We start from the raw sequence: 17551 nt of genomic DNA, 5'->3' as shown, positions 1-17551 counted from the left end.
AATTAACTCTAAAGATAAATAACAACTTTTAGATAATGTATTCAAATACTTAAAATATATGAAAAATAATATTCAACTACAACTAACATATTTGCTATAGAGCATATTACTAACATAGATGTGAACTTAAATACAATATTGATGCTGGCATCCATGTACAGCAGAATATGACTTCTTTTGCAGCAGTGCTTTAGGACTCCAATGGTTCTTTTCAAAGAGGTTGATGGGCATTTATGAAATTGTTCTTCCTCTTAAGATGATTGAAATTTTAGCACTCAGGAAGTCTCTTTCTTGGCTTCATAAACATAATGTCTATAATGTGCATTTTGAGTCAGATGTTAAAGTTATTGTTGATGCCATTTTGAACTCTTGGGAAGATTGGTTTGAATTTAATCAAATTGTTAAGGATTGTAGAGATTTACTATCTCATGGATTTAATTAGACTTAATTTTGTATTCTAAGATAGATTAATTTAACTGTTCATTCTCTTGCTAGGGAAACTATTTCACATGTTAGTTCCACTTTCTGGAGAAGGGAAACTATTTCACATGTCAGTTCCACTTTCTAGAGGAAATTTCTAAGTTTCTTGTGTGATATTTTATATTATGATACTTTTCAGTGTGCTTTTTTTTTTTTACTTAAAACTTTAAATTTTATGTTGGGTGTAATGGAGCAACCTGCTGACTTGGTTTAGTTAACCCTAATTCAGTTAAGATTTTGCTTTTTATAATTTAAATTGTATAATGAATTTTTTTTTATCACCGTATTGATTAAAATTAATTATAACTTTTTGATATTGAAGATTTAATAATTATTTTATTAAATAACTATCATAAATAAATAAAATAAAATTGTATCTTATCAAAAAATAAAATAAAATACATAAAATTATGTTTAAAACAAAAGTAATGTTTTAAGTTGAATTTTACTTAAAATTAATTATAAAAAAGTAAACTAAATGGTATATAATTAAAAAAAAAGCATATCAAGCATCTTAAATTTTGTTTAAAAAAGTCCTTAGTGGAATTAATAAAGTTCAAATCAAGGTGATATTTTTAATAAGAAAATTTTAAATTTTAACAAATAGCTCCCAAAGCATATCAAGCATCTTAAATTTTGGTTCAAAAAGTCTGTAGTGGAATTAATAAAGTTCAAAATCAAGGTGATAGTTTTAATAAAAAAAAATAAATTTTAACTATTGGAGCCATTAACTTTATGTAATAGTTCTTAGGCTGGTCATGCCAATATGCTTTAACATCAGTGGCAAGCTAAAACGTAGTCGTGGAAATAAAAATTATTATCACATGCTGGTCGAGCTATCCTAATTTAGTCTGTCATGGCAACTATTCCTACATACTCTATGCATACTTTTCCCTATCCTAATCAGTTATGTGCTAAGCTTTCTAGCTTTTCATCAAAGTTCTTTTAGGGTGGACCTATGGATTCTTTGAAGATTCACTGGGTTAATTGGCAGCGTTCATGTGTCTTAAAGTTTTAGGGTAATTAGGGCTTTTGGAACTTTGAGAAGTTCAATTTTGCTTGTCTAGCAAACCATTGTTGGCGGCTTCTTTACAATCTTACCAATTTATGATCGAAGATGCTAAAGGCATTATATTTCTCCCGTGTATCTTTCTGCAAGGCTGGCTACAAGCATAATAGCTCTTGGGTTTGGCAAAGCCTTCTAGTTGAAATGTTTGCATCAATATTGGGAATGGTTCCTTTACTAACATTTGATCTGATCCTTAGCTGCCTTATGTTCAAGGTTTTCGACTACAATATCCTTCAGGGTTTTTGAATTATATCCGTTTGGTATAACAATTAATTAACCATACTCTTCTGGATTGGGATTAGTGACTGCTTGTCCGTCTGTTTCTCCCTTTTTGACGTAGGGTTTTATCCATCTCTGTTGCCCCTCTTGGTACTCCTAATGTCTTGGTTTGGAGGCATACTAGGCATAGTAAGTATATTGTTTGATCTGGTTATTGGTCTTTGATGCCACATCTTAGCTCTACCATTTTGGTTTCTCATCCATCATCTTCTATGATTCCTGGTTTGGGCATTTGGAAAAGTGTTTGGTCTCTACAGGTCCCACCAAATTTGCAATTCTTTCTCTGATACTTGCTTCATAATGGTTTCTAGTTTAGCTCAACATGGTTATTTCGTGGACTCTACTTGCTCTATATGTCATTTTGCATCCGAAATATTAGATCATATGTTTTTTCTATGGTACTCGGCTTGGTTAATTTGGCTTGCAGCCCTTGTGCTTATAAAACTGAGGGGGTTGGTTTTCCCAGTTTTGTTCGTTGGTGGGAATCTTTACTTGATCAATTCAGGTTAGAACATGAGGATTCTATGTTCTTAGCTCTTCTTGTTCTGATTTTATGGCATATTTGAAAAAAAAAACAATCGTTGTGTGTTTGATAAAGTGGCCTCGGACTCCTTGAAAGCCGTCTCTCGGATCTCTTTTGACTTTTCACAGCTACAATATATTGGTGTTTTTGCTACTCATTCTGACCATGTTCCACATCTAGTGGGTAGTCAGACTTTTTGCTCTTTATTGTCTTAAGACATTTTTTAAATTTACTGTGATACTGTATAAAAGAATCAGTTTTTGCCAATTGCAATAACTGTGATTGTTAATGACTATTGTGGCTATTTTGTACATGGTTTAACTAGGCGCATTCGATGTTTTTCGATCCTAGCAAGTGAAGCGTGAGCCATGCTGAAATGTATCTATTTTACTTTCAATTGTGGTCTCACTTCTTTTGTTTGCACAACATACTCACAACTTTTAACTTCTGCAATCGGGAGTAATGGAAGTGCACTTACTTCTGGTTTGTCGAGGTTTTTTTTTTTTTTTTGCCATATTCCTTACAATTATAATCTTTGAATAGATACTGTAGCTAAATTATGCCTTAAAAACTAGTATACTGGACATTATATACTTTAAATTTATGTTACATTCTCTGTTATAACCTTTGCTGCTATTATAGTTTTATAATGCAATCTTTATTGCCAGTAAAATAAAAAAAAAACTTTATACAACCGTAAAAACTCAATTAATTAAATAATAAAGTGCCAAAATCTCATGTGAGATACTCTATCATAATCATTTGGCGCATTTTTTCCTCTGTCAAATTTTATTTATTTTCAATAATTAATTTCCTTTTCTAATTTCTTTAATAAGAATCCAATGATTTATTTAATTTTATTGAAGCTTTAGCTTAGATTTGTGATATGATCTCCATTATTGCTTAATCATGTCCATTGGTGGATAGTCTTCTAAAAAAAATTCATTACTTCCCCTAACATGTATCATTAGTTAATAATAAGTAGTGATGAACTGAGATCCAGAGAAATAGGGTTTTACAGAGGTTTTTGGAATAATGAAAAAACTTAGAGCTTAGAGGAGGATCATTCTCCTTTTATCTCTTTTTCTCCTCTGCCAGTGACGTGCAACGGCCTGGCTATCATTGGACCACTTGTCTCTGCCATATTGATACGATTGTACAAGGATATCCAGTACCTGTCTCATGCGTAACGGCCCCTGATTCCCTTCGTGCGCGTGTGAATGAGTCCACAAGGCTGAAGGTGGAGCCCTCTTCCCGATTCTAGGCTGGACCGGGAGATACTGAGCCCAAGGAGGATCAGCCTGAGAAGTAGTGAGGGCTGGGCCGGCCTGAGAGGCAATGAGAACTGGGTCGGCCTGGTTGAGAAATCCATATGGACCCTGTATCAAGGTTCGAATGGGCTGGACCTATTTGTATTAGGGTCGCGTGGGCCTCCGAGTGATGGGCCGTGATTGAGGGCTTGGTCCCTGACCGGGGTAGAGAAATCTAGCGGTCATCAATTGCCCCTTTACCTTCTCGGCAGTTATTGCCCTAACTATCGAGGGGGTAAACATCAAGAATCATTATAACCGCGCCTGTTTGAATTCAGCTTGCTCCATAACGCCCTTTCATTTTTTTGTCACTTGTAGCTTTAAATCCTCTCTGTCTTTTTTCTATTTCTAGCTTTTCTCTGCTCTTCGTGCATACTGCTGTCTTCACTTTCCTGCCTCTATCTTCCAGGTACGCTTTCTTTCCTTTCTTGTGCATAGCCTTTAAGGATTCTGATGCCGCTAGCCTAGAGTATAACGTCGCCCTGTCTCACATTAAAATCTCAGCCTCCGGCTATATATCAATAACACCTCCTTCTCAGCCTCAGGCTCTTTATCGGGATAAAGGGATCCCTCTTTCCTATTCTCCTCCCTCTGGTTCAATCGATCTCCAGAAAGATACAAGTTTAGTTTTCTTTATCATGTGGAAGAGGTATGGTTTATCCTTCCCTTATCTCCTTCTTTCAACGGGGTTTTCCAATATTTCGGGATTGTTTCTCGGACGCTGGCCCCTGGTTTCACTCTTTTTATGTTTTCTTTCAAATCTGCTCCGTCTTTCATGGGGGTCTGTTCTAACCTTGCTTTTGTGATTTTTGCAGCCTTTGGGGGTTAAGATGAATCGGATTATGCCCCCTAAGATTCTTATGCCGCTCATAGGGAGCTTGAACGTTGCTTCAGATGTCTTCCTAACGGGGCGATTGGCGGGGGAGGTTACTCGACAAGTCGCCAAAATCATGTTTTCCAGGTCGTCCGGACGGCCTCCTCCCCCTGCTCCTGCCCGAGCTCCGGAGCCGAGCTTTCGCGGTGCCGAATCTTTAAGGCGGCCAAGTATTGACAAGTCCATTTCAGCCGTGCTGGTTGTTCAAGCTCTCAGGTTCTCTCGGGCTTCAAGGCCGAGCGAGGACTCCGGTTTGACGATAGCGAAGCCTGCCCCGTCTTTTGGTGATACTTCTGGAGAGAGGCCTGAGGCCTTTATAGCTGAAATGAGGACCCTTGCTAGCCGGGCTGAGATCGCCTCTGCGAGGAATGTTTATGGGGTCCCCTCCGAGGTCGGTCCGACTGATGAGGATAGGGATCCCAGCTTTGTGGATGATGGGGGTGTAGCGGAGAAGGTCGGAGACAAGCGTCCTATTCTCCTCAAAGTGTTTGTCTTGGTTCGCGCTCCAAAGAAGTCTTGGGCTTCCGGAAGATCGGCTCCTGTCTTTCTTTCTCCCGGGGAGGAGGAGAGGATTCTCGTGGTGCCCCTGATGTCTGCTCCTGACTCAAACTCATGGAATAACATGGTTTCTGAGGCTTATTATGAGATACAAGATGCTGTTTACACATGTAATATTAGCAAGGGTAATCTGCTAAAATTAGTCCAACATAGTATGTGTGTAGATTTGCAACATTCACTTGTTCAATTGCTCTTCAGAATGTCTCGCCAATTTTCCTCGGCTTGCTCGGGTTATTCTTGCTAAATGTTTGTTCATGGCAAACTGACTCGTGCTGTGAGCACAGTCCTTTGCCCTCGTTTATCCTCTTATATGGTCCTGCATTTATGGGCCTTTTCATAGAGGGAGCTCGGTTCTCTGTTGTTTCCTCTATACTTAGCTTCATTCTACCTGAGTGTTGCATGTTGCAAGTCTATCTGAGCTGGGAGCTCGGTTCTTTGCTCTTTGCTTAGGCTTTTATGCCTACAGTCTGTAACGCCTCTTGTATCGCAAGCTCGGGAGTTTGGAATTTTGCTTTTTTCGCTTTGGTGCCCCGAGCTCATTTGTGAGGTCGGATTTGGTTTGGGAGCTCGGCTCCTTGCCTTTTGATTAGGCTTTTATGCCTACAGTCTGTGATGCTTCTTGTACCCCTGAGTATTTTCCGGGCTCTTTGCTGTTTAGACCTCTCTCTAGGCTAGTTGAGCTAGTTCAGTGCCAGCGGTCAATTCGCGAGGTGGATGTAGTACCGAGCTCATTTTTTGAGGTCGGCATGGGGCTGTGGCGCTCTTGGCTATTGTGCCCCGAGCTCCTTCGGGAGGTCGAAATCTGGTTTTTCATTGGTAGCTTAGGACTCATCTTTCGCGTGAGATCGGAGCTGTGTTTTTATGAGTTGTCCCTGCACATGATATTGGAAATTTTTGCGCTGGGAGGCCCTTAAGACCTTCACCGACCGTTTTTGTTTTGTTTTCCCGAGAGTTCTAGGGGATCCCGGTCTTCTTTGTTTTCCCAGGAGTTCTAGGGGATCCCGGTCTTCGTGCTCCGAGAGGTCTTTTAAGATCCTCACCTGCCGTTTTTATTTTGTTTTCTCGGGAGTTCTAGGGGATCCCGATCTTCTTTGTTTTCCCGGGAGTTCTAGGGGATCCCCGTCTTCTACCTCTGAGGTCTCTATGTCTCAGGGTCTTCATTGCCAGGAGATCTTGGGGATCCTGGACTTGTATTCGGGAGATCTTGGGGATCCCGGTCTTCTACCTCTAAGGTCTCTATGTCTCAGGGTCTTCATTGCCAGGAGATCTTGGGGATCCTGGACTTGTATCCGGAAGATCTTGGGGATCCCGGTCTTCTACCTCTGAGGTCTCTATGTCTCAGGGTCTTCATTGCCAGGAGATCTTGGGGATCCTGGACTTGTATCCGGAAGATCTTGGGGATCCCGGTCTTCTACCTCTGAGGTCTCTATGTCTCAGGGTCTTCATTGCCAGGAGATCTTGGGGATCCTGGACTTGTATCCGGGAGATCTTGGGGATCCCGGTCTTCTACCTCTGAGGTCTTTATGTCTCAGGGTCTTCATTGCCAGGAGATCTTGGGGATCCTGGACTTGTATCCGGGAGATCTTGGGGATCCCGGTCTTCTACCTCTGAGGTCTCTATGTCTCAGGGTCTTCATTGCCAGGAGCTCTTGGGGATCCTGGACTTGTATCCGGGAGATCTTGGGGATCCCGGTCTTCTACCTCTGAGGTCTCTATGTCTCAGGGTCTTCATTGCTAGGAGATCTTGGGGATCCTGGACTTGTATCCGGGAGATCTTGGGGATCCCGGTCTTCTACCTCTGAGGTCTCTATGTCTCAGGGTCTTCATATTCTGTTCTTTCTTTTTTAAAAGAGAAGTGACATTCATAATAGAGATAACATCATTGTGTAAAGAATGGCGTTATTTTATTCATTTGTGTTTTTCAGAGTATAATATTTTTCTTTACAAATATTTCAAGGGAAATACCTCTTCAAGTCCTGGATATTCCAGGTGTGGGGCTCAGGGTTTCCCTGCATATCTTCAATTCGGTATACTCCTGGCCTAACCACTTTTGCTATCCTGAATGGGCCCTCTCAGGTCGGTGCCAACTTGCCCACTGCCGCTCTTTTTTCCGTAGCTTCCAAGTTTCTTAGGGCTAGGTCCCCTACCTTTAGACTTCTTTCTCTGACCCTTTGGTTGTAGTAACGGGCTGCCTGTTGTTGATAAGCAGCAGTTCGGACTTGAGCTTCCTCCCTAATTTCTTCGAGAGCGTCCAAGTTGCTCCTTAATTTGTCGTCGTTAGTGTTCTCGTTAACAAATTGGACTCGATGAGTGGGGATTTTTAGCTCGACTGGGACTACGGCCTCTGTGCCGTAAGCAAGTGCAAAGGGCGTTTCTTTAGTGGACGCTCTAGGGGTAGTTCAGAGTGCCCACAGGATACTGTTGAGCTCTTCTGCCCAGTTCGCCTTTGCCCCATCCAGCCGTTTCTTTAATCCTTGGAGGATAGCTCTGTTGGTAACCTCTGTTTGACCATTAGTTTGAGGATGGGCTACGGAGGAGAATTTGTGCCATATGCCCACGTTCGCCATGAATGCTTTGAAGGTGCTGCAATCAAATTGTAATACCCGGCTAGACTCCGGTATCGGAATTCCTACCGTCCGGTGGAATCTCGGATGTCGGAAACCTCTAGAAGGGGTAAAACCATGTTTTATGAAATGTTTTTAATGTATTTCATGTTTTTAAGCAAAAAGGAAATTGAGTTTTAATGAAAAAGACCAAAGGAGGCTTTGCCAGGTTCGGCCGCCGAAAGTGAGGTTCGGCCGCCGAACATGGTGGGGTTTTGGGAGCGCTTTAGGCCTCCGAAAGCCTTGTTTGAAAGACTCAAGGTTCGGCCGCCGAACCTCATGTTCGGCCGCCGAACATGCATGAGATGTGGGGGCACGTTAGGCCGCCGAAAGGTGGCAGAACCAGCCCTATAAGAGACCCCGTGACCGAAACAGGCGAGGTTTTCTCTCCCATTTCGGCCGACGGTGAGCTTTAGCCCTCCTATGGTCATTTTAAGTGTTTTCCCTCAAATCCTTTGGATCTTAACAAGTTATATCTTGTTTTTGAAGAGTTTTAAAGTTTAAGCAAGTTTTGGAGCTTTGAGGTTCAAGAACTCGAATCTCCCCATCTTCGAGCTAGGATCGTTTCTCTCTCGATCTTCAAGAGGTAAGAGCCGATCTCTAGTTCTACATGTGTTTTAAGTAAGTTTTATGCAAGTTTTTGGGGTAGAAATGCATGAGTAGGCTTGATGGGTTTTTATGAGAAATCCATGGTTTTAATGTGTGTTTATGTGCAATGTGGCTTGCTTGTGTGTTGTAGTTGGGGTTTAAGCTTGTTGGAGACCCCTAGGAGCTTGTATGCTTGAGTATGCTTGTTGTAGAATAGGTTTATGCATGATTGGTTGTGTAGGGGGTTGTTTTGGGCATGAAGAACCAAGTTTCTGCCCTTTGGCAGAAACCAGGTTCGGCAGCCGAAGGTACTTTCGGCCGCCGAACCAGCTTGGGAGGCAGCTTTAGGCTGCCGAAGTCTGCCCCCGAAAGTTTGAGTTTCGGCTCTGTCCGAGACTTTCGGCCGCCGAAGGTGCCGCCGAACATGCATGAGTTTCGTCTCTGTCTGGGAGTTTCGGCCGCCGAAGGTGCCGCCGAACCTGCCTGACTTTCGGCTCTGGAAGGACTTTCGGCCGCCGAAGGTGCCGCCGAAAGTGCCCTTCCCAGCCTTTTCTTGCATGTTTTCTAGGAATGTTTTGAGGTGTTTTTAGGAGGTTCTTGGGGGTATGTTTAGAGTTATGTTCTTGTTGTTTGGAGCCTCATTCGAGTCCACCTGTGTAGGTTCGGACCCGAGGACCCGAGACCCCCGGTTGTGAGATAGTCTTTCAGAGTCCGTCGTTAAAGCTTCGGTCACCAGGTGAGTGGGATTATTCCCTAAGTTTTTAAGTAATGAATAAATGAACAAATGAATGAATCTGATAGCATACTCATGCATCATTAATGCCATGTGATGTTTCAGGATGTTTGCATTAGAAATTCACGAATATGTTGCATTGCATAATTTGATGTTGATGTGGATGGTTATTGGGTGATCCATAGTCCTCTAATGTTATGTTATGATGATATGTTATGGAAGACCAGTGAGGCCCATTCTACGCCCCTGGCACTATGTAAGAGAAAGACCAGCGAGGCCCATTCTACGCCCCTGGCACTTTGGAATGTTATGTTATGTATGTTATGTAAGAGAAAGACCAGCGAGGCCCATTCTACGCCCCTGGCACTTGGAGATGTGAGGACTAATGGTGACAATACCATCCTTTATGTGATTAAATGTGATGTGTTGCATTTCATGAAAGCATGTAAAGTAAAAGTTATGTTATTTAACGTTATTAATAAAATGAATAATAATATACCTAAAAAGTGTGGAATTAAAGCAAATGCTAATAATAAAATGAAGAATAAAATACCTAAAAATGGAGGAATTAATATCATGTTTTTACTTTTGCTCACTGGGCTTTTTAGCTCACCCCTCTCCCCTAACCCCAGTCTTGCAGGTACCGTGTAGATAGAGGAGTCAGAAGAGTAAGAGAAGTTTATGTAATAGCATAGCTGTGGACATGGTTATTTCATAATGTAAAAGTATGTTATGTAATGTAATGTAAGTTTTATAGTGTGCTTGACTAGAGTCTGTTGTAATCCCTTAAATACATGAGATAAATGTTTTATGATGTTTATGTAACCCAAGCCTGATATATGTTATGTACCCCATTGGAGTATATGTTGAGAACTCCAATGAGGGGTTTATGTTATGGTTATGCATGCACAGGCTAGGCTGGGTAAAGAAAAGTTTAAATTTTTTTATGTATGTTTTGGTTCATGTATGGGATTGAACAGGTTCACAGGATGTATGTTTGGCTTGCTACGGGTTCCGGCGGCCTTAAGCCGACCTGGATTCTAGCGCCGGTAGCGGTCCGGTTTCCGGGTCGTTACAGAATGGTATCAGAGCCCTAGGTTCATATGGTCGGACCTAGAGTGTCGGGCTCATAGATGTTATAGAAAGGTCAAGCACAATAGGGAATCATGTCCACTAGGATAGGATGTAGAGTCCTGTCTAGAATGAAAGTATGTATGCCATGAGATATGCTATGACTATGATGTGTATATGATGTGGGTTCATGTGTTTCCACATGAACCATTTGATGCTGATGTTTTGTTATCTGTGCTGTTTTTCAGTAAACAGAATGCGAGGAACTCGTCGATCAGCTAGATTGACTAGAGTACCACCGGAGGATGAGGGCACGAGCGCCCGTCCTCCAGCATTGCCAAGGGCAATGTCAAGCAGGTCCAACAGGGACAGAACAGTGAGGGACCCTAGAAGGTCCTTGGATCTGGGTAGAAGCAGATCAGTAAGGGGTACAGTTCAGGAAAGAATGTCAGTTGATGGAGAAGAAGAGATGGATGTGGAGCAGAGGAGGGACGGTAACCTTGGTGTAAACATGCCAGAAGAGGGCATGGGTGAGTCTCAGGGAGGCACTCAGGCCTCGGGGTTTGTTCTACCACCCCATTACCCACCTTTTTCACCGTACCCCGGGTATTCGATGGGAAGTACATCGGATTACCCCAGTTTTAATCCTTACCCTTCTCACATGCCATATCCACCTTTCTACCCACAGTATCCACAGTACCCTATGTACCCACCTCCATCCTTCCATCCAGGCGCGGCAAACCCTATCCCAGGGGATGTCGCACCTCCACCACCAGCAGAACCCACAGTTCCAGAAACTCAAAGACCTCAACCTACCTCATCTAGAGGGAGCAAGGCCAAGATGACCGACTACATGAAGTTGGGTGCTCCCCAGTTTGATACCGGTGATGATCCGTTTGTGTACCTGGAGAAGGTCAGAACAATTACAGATGAGATAGGTGCTGATGATAGTAGAGCCATTCAGATGGCTGGTTTCACCCTGAAATGCAAAAAGGCCCGTGAGTGGTTCAAGGGCTATGTGAAACCAAGGGTGGACAGTCTTTCATGGGAGGAGTTTGCGAATGAGTTCGCAGGATGGGCTTTCCCTGACAGTTCCAGGGAGCTGAAGATGATTGAGTTTGAACAGCTGAAGCAGACAGATGAGATGGGTGTCGATGAGTACACCGATAGATTCTTAGAGTTGTTGCCGTTTGCTGGGCAACATCTGGACACAGATTCGAAGAAGTCGAGGAGGTATACCATGAGGCTCAATTCCAGGTATTCCTCTTTGATTCAGTCAGCCGATAGAGAAAGTTTCCATGCCATTATAGACATGGCCAGGAGAATGGAGGCTAGTGCCGTAATAGAGGGAAAAGTCAAGCAGTCAGTGGCACAACCTTCTGGTTCTAAGACCCCAATTGGGGGAAGGATAGATCCTTCATCCTTGAGTTCAGCCAGTAAGAAGTGGAGCAGTACCACTAAGAAACCAAAGAAGAATAAGTTCTGGAGCAAGATCAAGTCAGGTCTGGGACTAGGAAGTGGCTCAAGCTCTGGTGCTGATAATGCAGTATGTGCAAGGTGTGGTAAGCTACACAGAGGGGTATGCCGTTTTGGGACAACAGCCTGTTACAGGTGTGGGCAGGAGGGACACATGTCCATGGAGTGTCCTAGAGCAGTTCCTATGGCGCGGCCCCAGCAGACTACTTCAGGTAGTGTGGCACAGCCAGCAGCTTCAGCCGCGACACAGGCCAGTGGCAGAGGCCGAGGGAGAGGGTCAGCCTCTTCTTCATCAGTTTACAGAGGGGAAGGTCCGTCAGCTCCAGCACGGATCTTCACTATGACACAGCAGGAGGCAAACGCATCCAACACCGTGGTGTCAGGTAATATCATCATTGGTTGTTCAGATGCTTATGCCTTAATGGACCCGGGTGCATCCCATTCTTTTGTTTCTCCGAGAGCGGTCGAGAGGTTGGGTTTGATGGTCTCTGGGTTAGAGTGTCCCCTATGGGTCAGTGGACCCAAGTGTGACCCGTCAGTGGCAGAGTCAGTCTGCCAGTACAGTCCAGTTTTCATAGAGGGAAGATGTCTATCCGCCGACCTTGTGGTTCTAGACTTGACAGATTTTGACGTCATTCTAGGGATGGATTGGCTATCTACCCATGGTGCTACCTTGGATTGCAGAGACAAGGTAGTTAAGTTCAGATGTCAGGATGGGTCAGAGGTTGTCTTTAGAGGAGACAGGGGGAGTACGCCTAGAGGTTTGATATCAGCCCTACAGGCTCGTAGGCTGCTCAGGAGGGGTTGTCAGGGTTATCTAGCTCATGTGAGAGAGCTAGACAGAGATGTCAGAGAGCCCGCCTCAGTGCCTGTGGTTAGAGAGTTCGTAGATGTCTTCCCAGACGAACTGCCAGGTTTACCGCCTCCGAGGGAGATAGAGTTCGAGATAGAATTGATGCCAGGAACCAGACCGATCTCTATCCCTCCCTACAGGATGGCACCAGCAGAGCTGAAGGAGCTTAAAGAACAGTTGCAGGAGCTGGTAGATAAGGGTTTCATCCGACCGAGTACCTCACCTTGGGGTGCTCCAGTGTTGTTCGTGAAAAAGAAGGATGGATCCCTCAGACTTTGTATCGACTACAGACAGTTGAACAAAGTCACTACCAAGAACAAGTACCCGTTGCCTAGGATCGATGATCTATTCGACCAGCTAGCAGGAGCAGGTTGTTTCTCCAAAATAGATCTGAGATCTGGGTATCATCAGCTGAGGATCAGAGATGAAGACGTGCCAAAGACAGCTTTCAGAACCAGATATGGGCACTATGAGTTCCTAGTGATGCCGTTCGGGTTAACAAACGCCCCTGCAGCATTCATGGACCTCATGAACAGAGTATTTAGCCAATACCTGGATCACTTCGTTATTGTCTTCATAGATGATATCTTAGTGTATTCCAGGAATGCAGAAGAGCATGCCCATCATCTGCGGTTGGTCTTGCAGACTTTGAGGGAACATGGCTTGTATGCCAAGTTCTCTAAATGTGAGTTCTGGCTGAGGAGCATTTCGTTCTTGGGGCATGTAGTGTCAGAGAATGGTATTGAGGTGGATCCCAAGAAGACAGAAACTGTGGCTAACTGGCCTAGACCCACTTCAGTGACAGAGATTAGAAGTTTCTTGGGTTTGGCTGGTTACTACAGGAGGTTCGTTCAGGACTTCTCAAAGATAGCAGCTCCTCTGACCAGGTTAACCAGGAAGAATCAGAAATTTCTGTGGACCGACCAGTGCGAAGAGAGTTTTGAAGAGCTTAAGAAGAGGTTGACTTCAGCACCAGTTTTAGCTCTGCCATCTAGTGATGAGGACTTTACAGTCTTTTGTGATGCATCCCGTGTGGGACTGGGTTGTGTACTGATGCAGAATGAGAGGGTGATTGCTTATGCTTCTAGGCAGCTGAAGAAGCATGAGTTGAATTACCCCACACATGACCTTGAGATGGCAGCAGTAATCTTTGCACTCAAGATGTGGAGGCACTACCTCTATGGGGTAAAATGTGAGATCTTTACAGATCATAAGAGCCTGCAGCACATCCTGAGTCAAAGAGATTTGAATCTGAGACAAAGAAGATGGGTAGAACTGCTCAGTGACTACGATTGCAAAATCCAGTATCATCCGGGTAAGGCTAATGTAGTAGCTGATGCCTTAAGCCGGAAATCACTCGGCAGTCTATCCCACATCACGGCAGAACGAAGACCAGTAGTAAAGGAGTTCTACAAGCTCATCGAAGAAGGGCTGCAGTTGGAGTTGTCGGGTACAGGTGCCTTGTTGGCTCAGATGAAAGTGACACCCGTGTTCCTTGAGCAAGTTGCTCAGAAACAGCATGAGGACCCCGAGTTAGTGAAGATTGCCAGGACTGTTCAGTCAGGCAATGATAGTGAGTTCAGATTCGACAGTAAGGGGATCCTCCGCTATGGGAGTCGATTATGTGTACCAGACGACATAGGGTTAAAAGGAGACATTATGAGAGAGGCTCATAATGCAAGATACAGCATTCACCCCGGAGCCACCAAGATGTATCAAGATTTGAAGAAAGTTTATTGGTGGCCAGCAATGAAGAAAGAAGTGGCACAGTTCGTGTCTGCCTGCGAAGTGTGTCAGAGGGTGAAGCTGGAACATCAGAAGCCAGCTGGAATGCTTAACCCGCTACCTATTCCAGAATGGAAATGGGAAAATATAGCTATGGACTTCGTAGTAGGGTTACCGGCGGCGTCCAACAGAGTGGACTCCATATGGGTGATTGTGGACAGACTCACCAAATCTGCTCACTTCATTCCTGTCAGGAGTGGCTATTCTGTGGACAAGTTAGCGCAGGTGTATGTGGACGAGATCGTCAGGCTGCATGGGGTTCCCGTTTCGATAGTGTCAGATAGAGGGCCCCAGTTCACCTCCAGGTTTTGGCGGAGTCTGCAGAATGCCATGGGTACTAGGTTGGATTTCAGTACTGCCTTCCACCCCCAGACTGATGGACAGTCAGAAAGGACCATCCAGACTATCGAGGATATGCTCAGAATGTGTGTGCTGGACTTTGGCGGTTCTTGGAGGCAGCATCTACCTTTGGTGGAGTTTGCCTACAATAACAGCCATCATGCTAGCATCGGGATGGCTCCGTATGAAGCTTTGTACGGGAGGAAGTGCAGATCACCTGTTTGCTGGGAGGAAGTTGGAGAGAAGGCCTTGGCAGGGCCTGAGCTAGTAGAGATTACCAGCAGGGTGGTACCCATAATCAGAGAAAGAATCAAGACTGCTGCAAGCAGACAGAGGAGTTATGCAGACATCCGCAGAAGACAGTTAGAGTTTCAGGAGGGGGATCTGGTATTGCTTAGGGTGTCTCCAATGAAGGGAGTGGTTCGCTTCGGGAAGAAAGGTAAACTAGCCCCACGATACATCGGACCCTTTGAAATCTTGCAAAAGATTGGGAATGTGTCGTACAGGCTAGATTTACCTGCTTCAATGGCAAGAATCCATCCGGTTTTCCATGTTTCAATGTTGAGGAAGTTTGTGTCAGATCCGAGCAAGGTTCTTAGTAAGCCTGATGTGGAGGTCCAAGAGGATCTCACCTATGTTGAACAGCCAGTACGGATCATAGACACGCAGATCAGAAAGTTAAGAAATAAGGAAATCCCGATGGTGAAAGTCCTGTGGAACCACCACAACTTGGAAGAGTGCACTTGGGAGACACGGGAGTCTATGCTCCAGCAGTACCCTCAGCTCTTTTAAGGTTAGATCCCTATGTGTTGATGTGCTTAATATGTATGTTATATGTTTGCCATGTTATGTGTTGTTTGGTGAACATTCGGGGACGAATGTTCTTAAGGGGGGGAGAATGTAATACCCGGCTAGACTCCGGTATCGGAATTCCTACCGTCCGGTGGAATCTCGGATGTCGGAAACCTCTAGAAGGGGTAAAACCATGTTTTATGAAATGTTTTTAATGTATTTCATGTTTTTAAGCAAAAAGGAAATTGAGTTTTAATGAAAAAGACCAAAGGAGGCTTTGCCAGGTTCGGCCGCCGAAAGTGAGGTTCGGCCGCCGAACATGGTGGGGTTTTGGGAGCGCTTTAGGCCTCCGAAAGCCTTGTTTGAAAGACTCAAGGTTCGGCCGCCGAACCTCATGTTCGGCCGCCGAACATGCATGAGATGTGGGGGCACGTTAGGCCGCCGAAAGGTGGCAGAACCAGCCCTATAAGAGACCCCGTGACCGAAACAGGCGAGGTTTTCTCTCCCATTTCGGCCGACGGTGAGCTTTAGCCCTCCTATGGTCATTTTAAGTGTTTTCCCTCAAATCCTTTGGATCTTAACAAGTTATATCTTGTTTTTGAAGAGTTTTAAAGTTTAAGCAAGTTTTGGAGCTTTGAGGTTCAAGAACTCGAATCTCCCCATCTTCGAGCTAGGATCGTTTCTCTCTCGATCTTCAAGAGGTAAGAGCCGATCTCTAGTTCTACATGTGTTTTAAGTAAGTTTTATGCAAGTTTTTGGGGTAGAAATGCATGAGTAGGCTTGATGGGTTTTTATGAGAAATCCATGGTTTTAATGTGTGTTTATGTGCAATGTGGCTTGCTTGTGTGTTGTAGTTGGGGTTTAAGCTTGTTGGAGACCCCTAGGAGCTTGTATGCTTGAGTATGCTTGTTGTAGAATAGGTTTATGCATGATTGGTTGTGTAGGGGGTTGTTTTGGGCATGAAGAACCAAGTTTCTGCCCTTTGGCAGAAACCAGGTTCGGCAGCCGAAGGTACTTTCGGCCGCCGAACCAGCTTGGGAGGCAGCTTTAGGCTGCCGAAGTCTGCCCCCGAAAGTTTGAGTTTCGGCTCTGTCCGAGACTTTCGGCCGCCGAAGGTGCCGCCGAACATGCATGAGTTTCGTCTCTGTCTGGGAGTTTCGGCCGCCGAAGGTGCCGCCGAACCTGCCTGACTTTCGGCTCTGGAAGGACTTTCGGCCGCCGAAGGTGCCGCCGAAAGTGCCCTTCCCAGCCTTTTCTTGCATGTTTTCTAGGAATGTTTTGAGGTGTTTTTAGGAGGTTCTTGGGGGTATGTTTAGAGTTATGTTCTTGTTGTTTGGAGCCTCATTCGAGTCCACCTGTGTAGGTTCGGACCCGAGGACCCGAGACCCCCGGTTGTGAGATAGTCTTTCAGAGTCCGTCGTTAAAGCTTCGGTCACCAGGTGAGTGGGATTATTCCCTAAGTTTTTAAGTAATGAATAAATGAACAAATGAATGAATCTGATAGCATACTCATGCATCATTAATGCCATGTGATGTTTCAGGATGTTTGCATTAGAAATTCACGAATATGTTGCATTGCATAATTTGATGTTGATGTGGATGGTTATTGGGTGATCCATAGTCCTCTAATGTTATGTTATGATGATATGTTATGGAAGACCAGTGAGGCCCATTCTACGCCCCTGGCACTATGTAAGAGAAAGACCAGCGAGGCCCATTCTACGCCCCTGGCACTTTGGAATGTTATGTTATGTATGTTATGTAAGAGAAAGACCAGCGAGGCCCATTCTACGCCCCTGGCACTTGGAGATGTGAGGACTAATGGTGACAATACCATCCTTTATGTGATTAAATGTGATGTGTTGCATTTCATGAAAGCATGTAAAGTAAAAGTTATGTTATTTAACGTTATTAATAAAATGAATAATAATATACCTAAAAAGTGTGGAATTAAAGCAAATGCTAATAATAAAATGAAGAATAAAATACCTAAAAATGGAGGAATTAATATCATGTTTTTACTTTTGCTCACTGGGCTTTTTAGCTCACCCCTCTCCCCTAACCCCAGTCTTGCAGGTACCGTGTAGATAGAGGAGTCAGAAGAGTAAGAGAAGTTTATGTAATAGCATAGCTGTGGACATGGTTATTTCATAATGTAAAAGTATGTTATGTAATGTAATGTAAGTTTTATAGTGTGCTTGACTAGAGTCTGTTGTAAT

The 17551-nt window shown here is 44.1% G+C and overlaps 1 protein-coding gene across 1 annotated transcript; it reads left to right on the top strand.

Annotated features, from left to right (window-relative positions):
- The first annotated feature begins 223 nt into the window (after positions 1-223).
- LOC122723977 lies at positions 224-15332 on the top strand. The gene is made up of 10 exons (XM_043958115.1): positions 224-381; positions 496-550; positions 4014-4070; positions 4477-5218; positions 5292-5350; positions 12144-12522; positions 12724-13022; positions 13284-13559; positions 13632-14040; positions 14242-15332. The coding sequence occupies exons 1-10, from the start codon at positions 224-226 to the stop codon at positions 15330-15332; spliced, it is 3525 nt and encodes a 1174-aa protein (XP_043814050.1).
- Positions 15333-17551: the final 2219 nt, after the last annotated feature.

The sequence above is a fragment of the Manihot esculenta genome, chromosome 7 (assembly GCF_001659605.2).
Source record: "Manihot esculenta cultivar AM560-2 chromosome 7, M.esculenta_v8, whole genome shotgun sequence".
Classification (NCBI taxonomy): Eukaryota; Viridiplantae; Streptophyta; class Magnoliopsida; order Malpighiales; family Euphorbiaceae; genus Manihot; species Manihot esculenta.
Note: the sequence above shows the minus strand (reverse complement) of the source record. Positions and strands in the feature narration are given on the sequence as shown.

Coding starts and splice junctions, on each gene's coding strand:
- LOC122723977 (XM_043958115.1), top strand. CDS start 224: ATGGGCATTTATGAAATTGTTCTTCCTCTTAAGATGATTGAAATTTTA. Junction 551..4,013: donor GAAGGGAAACTATTTCACAT/GTCAGTTCCACT, acceptor TTCTATTTCTAG/CTTTTCTCTGCTCTTCGTGC. Junction 14,041..14,241: donor CCGCTATGGGAGTCGATTAT/GTGTACCAGACG, acceptor ATCAGAAGCCAG/CTGGAATGCTTAACCCGCTA.